This window comes from Drosophila busckii, chromosome 3R (genome assembly GCF_011750605.1).
Source record: "Drosophila busckii strain San Diego stock center, stock number 13000-0081.31 chromosome 3R, ASM1175060v1, whole genome shotgun sequence".
NCBI classification, from domain to species: domain Eukaryota; kingdom Metazoa; phylum Arthropoda; class Insecta; order Diptera; family Drosophilidae; genus Drosophila; species Drosophila busckii.
In genome coordinates, this window is record NC_046607.1 from 1,119,679 (window position 1) to 1,131,877 (window position 12,199).

The 12,199-nt window shown below is 39.1% G+C and overlaps 4 protein-coding genes across 5 annotated transcripts; 1 reads left to right on the top strand and 3 right to left on the bottom strand.

Annotated features, from left to right (window-relative positions):
- Nucleotides 1-2,560: 2,560 nt before the first annotated feature.
- LOC108602005 (fatty-acid amide hydrolase 2-A) lies at nt 2,561-4,431 on the bottom strand. Its single transcript, XM_017990007.1, has 2 exons — nt 4,360-4,431; nt 2,561-4,302 (listed from the first exon to the last, which is right to left on the bottom strand). Exon 2 carries the CDS (start codon nt 4,247-4,249, stop codon nt 2,678-2,680), a length of 1,572 nt encoding a protein of 523 aa, XP_017845496.1. The 5' UTR covers nt 4,250-4,302; nt 4,360-4,431; the 3' UTR covers nt 2,561-2,677.
- A 498-nt stretch (nt 4,432-4,929) lies between these two features.
- On the top strand, nt 4,930-8,903 carry LOC108603956 (dihydroxyacetone phosphate acyltransferase). The gene is made up of 4 exons (XM_017993151.2): nt 4,930-5,381; nt 5,733-6,287; nt 6,375-7,654; nt 7,953-8,903. Exons 2-4 carry the CDS (start codon nt 5,762-5,764, stop codon nt 8,286-8,288), a joined length of 2,142 nt encoding a protein of 713 aa, XP_017848640.1. The 5' UTR covers nt 4,930-5,381; nt 5,733-5,761; the 3' UTR covers nt 8,289-8,903.
- A 701-nt stretch (nt 8,904-9,604) lies between these two features.
- LOC108603957 (putative GTP-binding protein 6) lies at nt 9,605-11,528 on the bottom strand. Of its 2 annotated transcripts, XM_017993153.2 has the most exons (4): nt 11,214-11,528; nt 10,269-11,157; nt 10,024-10,143; nt 9,605-9,966 (listed from the first exon to the last, which is right to left on the bottom strand). In XM_017993153.2, exons 1-4 carry the CDS (start codon nt 11,435-11,437, stop codon nt 9,688-9,690), a joined length of 1,512 nt encoding a protein of 503 aa, XP_017848642.1. In that variant the 5' UTR covers nt 11,438-11,528; the 3' UTR covers nt 9,605-9,687. The 2 variants fall into 2 exon arrangements, with proteins under 2 accessions (XP_017848642.1, XP_017848641.1); XM_017993152.1 differs by having other exon boundaries at nt 9,605-10,143; nt 11,214-11,437.
- On the bottom strand, nt 11,441-11,906 carry LOC108603958 (transmembrane protein 141). Its single transcript, XM_017993154.2, has 2 exons — nt 11,723-11,906; nt 11,441-11,662 (listed from the first exon to the last, which is right to left on the bottom strand). Exons 1-2 carry the CDS (start codon nt 11,835-11,837, stop codon nt 11,466-11,468), a joined length of 312 nt encoding a protein of 103 aa, XP_017848643.1. The 5' UTR covers nt 11,838-11,906; the 3' UTR covers nt 11,441-11,465.
- Between the last annotated feature and the right edge of the window lie 293 nt (nt 11,907-12,199).

Here is a 12,199-nt window from a genome sequence, read left to right on the forward strand (position 1 = left end):
TGATAATGCAACTCATATCAAGGTAAGCCAAAGATGTTTTGTTTAGGTTGATTTAAGATTGCTCGAAAATGTTGAGGTTTTCAAAAATCAGCTGTTTTTCCGTTGACAACGTACTGCGGCCGGGCAAACGGGCCGATGTTGTTGAAGTTTTCAAATATTTTAACTGCACTGACATCGGCACTATTAAAACACAGCTTGACACGCTTTATCTCATTCAATGGGAAAATACTGATTACACCCATGAATTTTGGTCTGAGGTGTTAAACTATAAGGATTACGGAAGGAACTATAAGTTTTAATTGGTTGCATCATTTGCAATTGATATGCTATCTCTTCCATGGTCCAATGCTGAGGTCGAGCGACTGTTCAGCCAGATGAATTTGGTGAAAACCAAAATTTGAAATAATATGTCACTAAAAACATTAAGTGCTATTTTAGGTATTAGGTTGGTCTTCGTAATTCTTAACTATTTTATTATTTAATATTCTTTCTGTATTGCCAGATATGGATAGCGTAGACATAGCATGTGCTGCCTGAGCGCTACCTTAATTAATTAAAAAATATACTGGAGATAAACTGGAAATTATAAATATATTAAATTAATACAAAAATGTATTTTGAAAAAAAAAATTAGCCTATTTTCTAGCATATTTGTAGCCATTTTTCTCCAAATCTTGCCTACATTTATCAGAAAATTCTAGCAGCACTGGATAAGATAACACAAAAAAGTTCCAAACATCAGAATTGCGCGCCGATTTAACAAGGCCAAAAAGGAATATATTTAAATTGATCGCCCTTTCGCAGTAGCGCAATACAACAGCTACATGGGAGGTGTTGATCTGATCGACAGTATAATCGGAAGATATAAAATTTATTTGAGAAGCAGACATTGACAAGTCAGAATCTTTTATCATTTACTGGACTTGACAATCAGCAACGAATGGCTGTATAAACGTGTTCTGAAAGCAAATGGATATCCTGGAAAAGTTTTAAGTTCATCAGACTTTCGGCTTGATATCGCAGAAATGCTAACAAAAGTTGTCACTAAATCTATGTAAACTGGGTAAACGAAGCTCTGTTATTGAAAATGAATTGCATCTAAAGAAGCAGAGATGTCCAAAGTACGGTGCTTTGATTTGTCAAATGGTGCGACAAGATCAGGTTGGACGTTGGCCACTTTAGGGAGACAAAAGAATAAGGTGAAAACAATCTAAATTGTGCAGGATATGCTCAAGTCATGTGCAACAAATGTGGTGAAGCTTTATGCTTCAATAAAAGAAGATTTTCACTTAAATTAAACTGTAACTTGAGCGCATTTCATAGCAAATATTGTAATAAAATTGAATTGAATTAAGTATATTACAAATTCAAATATTTTGTTAAATGCACTTAAAAGTTTTAAAACATTACCAATAAGTTAATATATGTTAAATAAATTTTTGGTATATATAAAGTTTAATTTTTAATCCAATATTTATGCAACATATCCTTTATAGTTAATAAAAGTGTAAAAAATCTAAAATTTTAATAACAAAAACGCATAAAAATCGGAATTTATGCCATATAAAGGGATAATATACTTCAGAAAAAATGAAAAAATGAGAACGTATTGAACACTTGTATTCGATATCAAAAATATGCTTTAAAAGCACTCGGTTATATATCCTTTAACATATCGCATTTTCGCAAAAGTATCGTATGTCACTTTTATAGAAATGGAGAGCTCCTTATACCATAAATTTCACTTACTCAAATAAATAATATTCTTTACCCAATTTGTTTTTGATCCTTTAGCCTCAATGAATTCTAATAATCTTCTGGAAACCTAAATTCGCGTTATTTTCAAAAATATAAGCGTATGGGAAACAGTGTTGATTTTTCTCGGTATCTATTGCCAAATCTAACTTTAAATCGCTGAATTATTTATTAGTATCCGAAACAATTCTATATAATATTCAGCACTACCTGCTTTAATTTGATATTAAAATACGACGAACGCAGTTAATTTATTTGCAACTTTTTCCAAACCACCTCTTATGATAATAGCTACCCTATTATTATACATTGTGATTTCCGAAGACTTATTATTTTGTGAAATATAGTGTTCTCTCCAAGACGACTACTACACCTAATACCCATGGCAAATTTTACTGCGCGCCTATTTTGTGTTGCTTTTTTTATTCGTAGTTCCTTTTTGGCGGTCAGTATACGAAGCAAAATAATCGACCAATGGGAAAAAGTTGAAAATTTACCGAATATGGAATACTAGTTAACTATCGATATTTATACAATAGAAAGTGAGCTATAGTGTTTTTAAGCCATTGATTTATTGACAGTGTTGGATATTATGTTAGCTTGAACATTTTGCTCACCCGAATTTAGAGTTTGTAGAAACTTTTGATACAGTATTATACGTGCGCATGCATTTAAAAAATATGTGCATTCGCATATACATATATGTATTTTTGGTACTACAATTTTAAAATGTGTACACCCTATTCACTTTTAACTATAATTATTTAGAATTCTTACATTAATTTGTATCATCTAAATGGTGCGATTCAATTTGAAATATTTTACAATTGTTAAAAGCATTTTATTTGTTCAATTATATAACCAAACAGTCTTAAGAAAATCACCAACACCTAATCATTTACAAAAATCTCTCATGTATCGCTTATTTCTTTAATGAAAAAGGTGGTACCCAGCCGCCAAACACGCGTTCCAGCTCCTCGGCCACTGCTAAGCACAGGCGATCGTTTTTGTCATTGGCCACAACCTGTATGCCAAGGGGCATGCCATTTACATCCAATCCCATGGGCACCTGAGTTGCTGGCAAATGCAGTACATTGAACAAGCTAAAGTAACTGAAGTCTGAAAACTTAACTAGCGGATAGTAATGAAAGGGAGCAGTACGAGGCGAACTGTGAAAAAACAGTACACCATTGTCGCCTAGCAACTGCTGCAGGTACTGCTTGCACTTTTGGGAAGCTGTGCAGATAACGGACTCCTTTTCTTTGGGCAGCACACTATCTATCAATGAATATATCGCTGCCATGCTGTACTCGCTCTGGCCCAACAGTTTCTTAAATAGCTCTATAAAAGGATTCAACTCAACCCCATTGCCAAGAAGAAGATTAAAATTGGCAGGCTCTTGAGTCATCCAGTATCGCCACATTTTTGCAGTTAGCTGTGTTTCTGGAATGCTTGCCAACGCCACTTCCTGCCCGCAGAGCGATTTAAAGTGGCTACGCACCTTGTACATAACCCGCTCAGTTTCCCGATTAATGGGATTGCATTGCTTCATACCAATGTTGGGCACATAGAAGTAACGCAGACGCTTAAGGTCTACTGGCTGGCTGAGCTTTAGAACGCTGCGCTGCTCCGGCTCCACCAGCACCTGCAATATAGGCCGCAAGTCCGTGGCATTGCGCGACATTGGACCGGCACACACCATTGTTTGCTTCTCTTTGCCGGTGCGGAATGTGCAGCCCGCCATGTTAACCACTCCAGAGCTAGGTTTGTGTCCAAAAATGCCGCAATTAAATGACGGTATGCGTATGGAGCCTCCTATATCCGTGCCCAGACCAAAGCCTGTACTGCAGGCTGCAATCAGCGCCGCTTCACCTCCAGATGAGCCACCCACAGAGCGCCGCAGATCGTAAGGGTTTTTGGTGCACCCAATGAGCATATTGCGTGACTCAATCCACTTGTTTACTTCTGGCACATTGCTGGTAGCAATGATGATAGCTCCACTCTCCTTCATCAGACGTACGCACTTAGCATCTTCCTTTGCCCGCTCATCCTTGCGTGATTGCAAGCCCAGCGTGTGCCGCTTGCCCGCCACTGCTGTACTATCCTTCGTGGTGAAGGGTACACCCAGAAAAGGCAAAGCCTTCAACTGTTCTTCCGTGTATGCATTTTCAGCGAGCTTCTTATCGATTTGCTTTGCCTGCTCCAGCGCCTCCGTAAATGGGCCATCGACCACTGCATTTAGCTCAACATTTACAATTTCGATGCGTTCGATATATGCTTTAACGATGTCGTAACTCTTGAGCTGACGCTCGCGTATTTGCTTTGCCAAGTCAACCGCACTTTTGGTTAAGATAACCTGTTGGTCGATGCTTTGCGGCGTTGCGACACGTTTGTGCGGACCAAGATACCAGCCGAGTGTAAACTCCAAAAGTCGATCGGTTAAAATGTGCACAAGGGTCAATAGGGCCTCAATAATGATTTTCCACAACGACATGACGAAAAATTATTTTTTTATGTCTTTAGCACAACGACTATTTGACCCCAAAGCTGCAATAAGAATGTAAATAAATAAGATAAAATTGTGTATGTATATTGAGTACGCACAAGCTTTACACAACAACAAGACTTAAAAGCTTCAAGCTGTCTAAAGTAACGGCACGACTGTATGATGTTAAAAATTAGAGCTGCCACCTGTTGAGAAATACTTAAAAGCAAATTGTAATTGTGCTATTTTGTAAATAAATTTTGAAATCTCACTTGATGTGTATACATATTCGCTGCATCAATATTTTACATAGTAAAGCCTATGCTGCACAAATTTGAACCGATTGAAAAGAAGAAATCAATTTTATTGACACATTAGCACTTTTGTAATTCACAACAAAAAAAGCTTTTGGGTAACTTTTAAATCGACTTATCGGCGGGCGAAACAAAAATGTAAATATAGATTTTTACTTTTTTTATGTGCACTTTTGGCAGAAATATATTTTTTCAATGAAATCAATTAAAATCATCGATAGGAAATATATTTTAGTCTTCGATACATACGATATCGATATCTTACAGCACAACAACAAAACTCTGAACTCGTATCGAATTTTCGTACGTATGTAAATATAAATAAAAACTAGAAAGTGCATACTTCGGGGTAAATCAAAAAGCAATAAAAATGTATTTATTGGATACAAACATGTTTTGCTAAATTGTGCTACAAGTGCAAATTGGCAACTCGAAGACGTCAGTCGGCTCTTTTGTTTATTGCAATCATAAGATTTAATTGTGTGTGTGTGTGTGTGTTGTGCTTGTACCTGTGTATTGCTGTGTGCATGTAGGTAAACAATATTGTGCATGGGAAACGCAGCAGCTGTGTTACTGCATATTGTATTAATTGCCAAGTGTAAGTTTTGCACTTGGCATGCACTCACTTTAAAGTTGTTGGAAAAACGTTGCATTTGGCATGCACGTTAACTTAAGTTAAAGTGCTTGCTTTGGCGTGTTGACATTTCCTTAAGCTTCAAATTTCAATATTTAAAAACAAATACAAAACAAGCCTATTTGTTAGCATAATTGCGTTTTTCCAATTGCCTGTGCAACTAAGTGGATCTTCTAAAATATATCTGTTAACGGTAAGACGGCTATTCATGGCACAAGTGATTAATTCGTTAAGAACTTTATTAAGCCGAGCAAACGGAATCCAATACTGCACGCCTTACTATACACTAGGTATGCTAGGGTATATCAGTTATCGACTGATAGGACCGCTAATTATGGCCTAGCATTTTACTCCCGAAAAAATTGCCGCTGATTAGGGGAACCACTTAGAAACCGGCTGATAATGAAAAATAAAAACCAGCTGATAAAGTATAGTAGTGGCCTGTGAGGTGTGCCAAGCAGCTGACAATATCGGCGACGCCGCTTTACGCATAACACCTGGTACAATTCTTGAGTAATCATACATTGACCATACATTATTTCAGGCATAACGGGGGCCGTACGCTAATTGGAAATGAAAAGCGCAGACAAAAATGACGCACCAACAGCGCCAGCTTCAGCAGCTGCCGACTATATGCGGAATTTTAAGAACATTATAGCGCCTGGCGCTGAGTCGTCCATGACTAGGGAGTTCAAACCACAAGTGGCCTACGAGTTTGAACGCTATCTGAATCCGCAAAAGCTAAAGCATCATGTGTTGAAAAGCGAAAAATTGGCTTCGCTCCTGGAGTACTATGCCCAACAGACGCAGCAGCCGTTAAAGCAGCTGCAACAACAAGCACAAGCCATTATCGATGAGATTGGACTGGATAGAAATATGGCCATTATCCGATGGTGCGGCATTGCAATAACAGCCATAGGCAAACGTATCTGCGATGGCATCTATGTAAACTCAGCCAGCATGGCGAATGTGCGCAAGGATATGGGCCGTTGCCCGGTGCTCTACCTGCCCAGTCATCGCAGCTATATGGATTTTATACTGATGAGTTATATATGCTATTACTATGATATAGAAATACCCGGCATTGCAGCCGGCATGGGTAAGTCATAGCGTACTTTTGAATAACAAAACAAAAAAGTCTCGTCTAAATGTAAATTACTTATGTATTTATTTTTGCTTTTCACAGACTTTCATTCAATGTTCGGAATGGGTACAATGCTACGAAAGACAGGTGCCTTTTTTATGCGGCGTTCCTTCTCCAACGATGAGCTCTACTGGGATATTTTTCGCGAGTATATGTATGCTTTGGTAGCTCACTATCACATAGGCGTGGAGTTCTTCATTGAAGGCACGCGATCTCGTAATTTTAAGGCGCTGGTGCCGAAGGTGGGATTGTTGTCAATGGCGCTGTTACCTTATTTCACGGGCGACGTGCCCGACGTGATGATAGTGCCCGTTAGCGTGGCATATGAGCGTGTGCTGGAGGAGCAGCTGTTTGTATACGAGTTACTAGGCGTGCCCAAGCCCAAAGAATCTACTAAGGGCTTCTTTAAGGCGCTTAAGATAATTGACGAGCGCTTTGGCAAAATGTTTCTTGACTTTGGCGAGCCAATTTCAGTACGTGAGTTCTTCGGCCATAATGGCGGTGAGCGCATACGACGTGCCGGCATAAGCGGCTCACTGCAAAAGCTAAACCGCCAAGAGATCGACCTCGTGAAACAGCTGGCTACAGAGATAATCTATCAGCAGCAGCGTCGCATTGTCATTAGTACATTTAATTTACTTAGCTTATACTATGCTAGTCAGTTGTATGGACAACGGAGCGTTAACATCGATGAACTGTCACGTGGGATATTGCATCTAAAACGCATCTTTGAGCAACTGGGCGCACATGTCAGCGTCAGTGCGAAAAGCATCAAGGCGGATGTCATCGATGCCGTTGAAATTCACAGCAATATTGTGCAATTTCGTGTGGCTCGGTTGCAATTTACGCCTCTGGCGGCCGAGCAGCTAGCAGCCAAAATCGATATGCGTCGCTTGAAGGCACATGCACTGAGTCCAGCCACAATGGCAGTGGCTGTGCCAATGCTGGCACTGCAGCTTTATATAAATCCCTGCTTGTTTTGGTTGGCCAGACCCGCCTACTTGTTGTTGGCGGCTCTCAAGCAGCAGCGTCAGCAGCGTAGCGACATTAGCTTGGGTTCGTATAACGAAACACTGGCGGCGCTGCACAGTCATGTGGCCACCATGGATGCTTTGTTCCAACACGAGTTTATAGTGGAGTCGAATCGTGAGGCTGTAGAGTTTGAAACGCATTTGAAACTGTTGCTGGATGAGCAGGTTCTGCATCTGGATGAGTCAAATGGCAACGTTAAGGTTCAGGACAATGAATGTTCGCGTGTCATACTGGCTGCACTGGCGCCATTTCTATGTCTTTACTACCAACTGGCATTGGCCCTAAGACAGGTAACATATCAATTATCAAAAACGATCGGGATCTCTATTCTTACAGGAAGCGTGCCATCTAATGATTTTCTGTACAAAATCTAAAAAGTAGTTTTTTAACTAAATAACTTAGCGAATTATCAATTCTGATCAGATCTCTTTACCCAAAAGATTTCCGAATCTTTTACAAAAGCATTTCGACATAGGCAAAAAGAAATATTGGATGGGATTTTACTAACGAAATTCCTTATTATTTTTTACTCGACAATATATTACCTATTATCGCTGTGGATTTATGCAATTCTCTTTTATCTTGCAGTGGACACACAGAGGTGAATTTAGCTCGAATGAGCTGCTGGTGCGCGTGCAGCAGCATGTGGAGCTACTGTTGCAAGCACCGGGCGCTGCAGCCGCCCATGTGCATCCGTATTGCCTGGCATTAGACAATTTGAACATAGCTATTTTGTCTTTCGTACAGAGCGGCTATCTAGTCAAGAATCGTGAGAGCGGCTTAATGAGCATTGCCAGCAATGCGCCGGACAAGTGCTTGAGGCAGCTGGAACTACAATTGCATGAATATTGCCAGCTAATGCCGTTCACCCAGTACTCGACGGCCGCCAGCGAGCAGGCACAATCACATATGGCCAAGTTATAACTGATAAACGGTACGCGGTCGGCCTCTGGCAAGCTAACCATGTCCACCGCCACACAGCATAGTACAATTTCGCATATTCCTTTCATTCAATTTATAATTAGTGTGCTTCGGAATTGTCGCATCATTTGCATCCTCTTTGTTTTTGTGCTTGTGAAGCCGCTGTGGCAGCTGCTGCGTTGGTTAATCACAAACTCATATTCATTTGTCGCCTAGTATGCGAGCATGCATTTGTTTATTTTTGTTTATTTATGGGTTCAGGTGTTGTGTAAGTAATTTTTCAGTTTAAGGTCTAACGTGTAAACACGGCAAGGTTAGTCTTTAAGTATAGCAAAAAAAAATTAAATTTTTAGTTTTTGTTTCTTTTTTTGTTGAATTATGCCATATTAAGTAAGCCACAAAAAATGAATAGTCAATTGGAAAAACTCCTTAAGCTAGGAAAGATAGTCTTTTGCTTATTTATATTTTTTATAAGAATTATAGCTAGAAATCCCAACGATGTATCTTGTCCCCATTTTGTAAAACTATTGTAAGCGTCTCCAACTTTTCTCTGCTTGTGCTTGGTATTAACTATTTAACTTAAAACATATGTTTTATTGAAAAGTGCATAAAGTATGTATGCAAATATTTTATTAAAATGTATAATTGCATGAAATCTAAATATTATTGACCTCATAAGTATAATAGATTAATTTCATAAGCTTTGTAACTCACATAATATTGGGTTCATGAAGTTGAAACAAAAAAGACAATTTCATAAACTTGAATGCGATATTTTTTGGGGATAAGGGCAAGGATATAATTATAATAATTCTCAAACTGAGATAAGAATATCCTATAAAATTGCAGATATTTGGGTCGGCCATAGCTCGAAATTATACTTTTGAATCATGCTGAAATTGTTACTAGTTTAAATAAGTTAATTTATACGCAAGGGTTTTTTTAATTTATCATATGTAGTATACACCATACCTCTTGCTCAAAAAAATGCTAATGCTTCGTTTGTTGAATATCCAACATTTGTGCCAATTTATATATACTAAAATGGAATTTAGAGCACACAATTTGTAGTTACTAGTTATGTGTAATCGCAATACGTGTGTATTACAAAATGTTTAAATACAGTTAACGCAAATTCTTAGCACACAAGCAGCACATACAATTACACTCAATAAGCAGTTTTAATAATGCAAACGTTATTTTCCCAGGTTCCCAGTAGATACAAAAATACGAATTTGTGGTGTGCAAATATTTTTTGTAGCAAATTTTATATACTATGTATAACTACAGAAATTATAACACTAATACACCATGAGAAATAGTTGGTGCAATAAAGTATACATATTAACAAATTTATTCGACTAGTGTCAAAGTATCAAAATATTTACAGCACAGGTTAATGTTAGCAAAACTCTCGCTTAAACTGCTCCAAGACACGTTGACTGATGACTACCTGCATGAGCAGACGCTCAGGATTCGCTGCATCCGCTATGGTATCCACAACTGCAGCATTTTTATAAAGCCATGCCATTTCAGATCCTCCGTTGGGAACACGCATTTGAATTTTACGACGACCAGTTACAGTCAGTATTTGACGTTCAATGTCCTTCAGTAGTGGCTCCAGACCAGTATGAGCTCGTGCCGAGATATGATGAGCACAAATATTTTTATTTAGCAGATGCTTTGGGAGCAAATCACACTTGTTAAATACATTGATGATGGGAGGCAATTGACATACATTTGCATCCGCATCGCCATCAGTTAGATTAAACGACATAGAACGCAATGTGGATTCCACATGAGTGCGCTGAGCGGCATGGCAAGGGTGCGACAAATCTTGAACATGTATAATCACATCCTGAAAACAAAGAACATGTGAACTAGCTGTAAAATGTTATTTAAGATTATAATTATAAGACACTTGAAGATTTTTTTGCCAAAACAAGAACTGAGATAATAATATCTTTAAGCTCATTCACTTACTGCCAGCATAGCATCTTCCATTGTAGCCACAAAGCATTCAAACAAGCCCGTAGGTAGGTCTGACATAAACCCCACCGTATCCATATAGATGAGTTGCAAATTGCAAGGCAGGTGGCCTGCATGCGCAGTCACATCCAGCGTTGCAAAGAGTTGATTTCGTGGTTGCAGCGAATCTTCCACAGTAAGAGCTTTAATCAGTGATGTTTTACCAGCATTGGTATAACCAACCACAGCAGCAATTGGATAATTCTGCAGCTTGCGCTTTTGACGCAGCAGCTGACGCTGGCAACGCACACGTTCCAATTCGGCGCGCAGCTTGCGCTCTCTGGTGCGCAATATCTCCTTCTGCAGATCAGTTAGCGTGTAGCCCTGGCGACGCGTTTGTGACACACCCGCATCTTTAGCCTGCGCCCAAATGTACGGAAGCTCTGCCATTGCTACTTGCAACTTTGCTTCCGCACTGGTTGCATGTAGGCGTAATATTTGTATTACCACCGAATAGCGATCAAGTATGGGTAAATGAAATTCCGACTCAAGGAAATGTTTTTGTGCAAAGGAGAGTGTACCCTTGCTCACAAACAAGCATGTGAGCTGTCCTTGTCGCTGAAGATTCGCAATGAGTTCCTTTAGCTCCAACAGTTTTCCGCTGCCAAAAAGTGTTTTGCGCTCCAAATTCTCCAGCGGCACTTTTAAGGCGCTTGTCACTTGCCAGTTGGGCAATGAGTTTATAAGTGCTGTAGCTTCGGCTAATTGATCTTCTGGTCGCACATTATCGGTGGTGCTACGCTTGGCAGTCCACTTAATATATGGCTGCAGGATGAGGACATGCTGGGCAGTTGCTACATCCCGGCTTATTCGCATAGCTCCGCCTGCTACTTCGTCGTAAGCGCTGGAACAGAAAAACCTAACAATGAAAATTTCTTCACCTTGATCGCTAACATCTACCGGTCGTCTAGAAAACGCATATCGCTGGGAGAAATAGGTGCAGAAGTTGGATCCTGCGTTATTTGCTGATTGGCCTGCATTAGTGACTCATAGTAGCTCTTTCGATTGCGTATGCCTTTGACTCCCTGATGCTGAGTGTATTTAAAACATACGGGGACTTTATTATGCACAGGTAGAATCTGCCCTGATCGCCGCACTCTAAACAGGGCACGCAGACAAGCCATAACTATAACTACTTAACCTGTTATTTTCTTAAAAGGTTTTCTCTTTAAGAACCGTGTGCTTGTCCTCGTAGGCCATCCACGCCGCTTGGCAAGACTTGGTGCGTGTTGTTGTTGTCTGATAAGATATACCACTGGCTACTAAGCACGATATCAATATGTTATACTTGGCTGGATAATGTATTTTTGTTTGCACTGCCTTTTGTGTAAAATATGTACCCGCAAAACCTGAAACAAATAAATTATTATGCAATTTGTAAAATAAAATGCGCAATTAGGAATAAATACCCAAGCAAAATGAGGCCAAGCCGGTGAAGAGAGCACGTGTCATGCAATCCAGATAACCATCAAATCCTGGATGTTTATCACGCTGCTGTTCCTTTAACTTTTTTATGTCATTCATAATAATTATTAAATCATATGTTTCTATTTGCGGTTTAGTAATAATAGCTTCCACTTCTGACCGCGTCAACACAGAAGAGGGTTTAAACTATCGATAGCCGGCATCATTGAAGATGGGGGATAGTTTTTGCGGCCATCGATAGCTATCGAAAATTTGCGATTATGTAAATTGAGAGAAGAGATTAATGAATCTTTATTTAAACACATACAGCCATTTTTTATATTTATTTATTTTTATTAAAAAAATAACAGTAGCAAACGTCTGGAATTTTCTGCAAGCTTTTCACATATAGGATATATCTTATTATTTTTACTCAAATATTCACCATATGTTACTATTATTTATTTATAGTTATTGTGTGT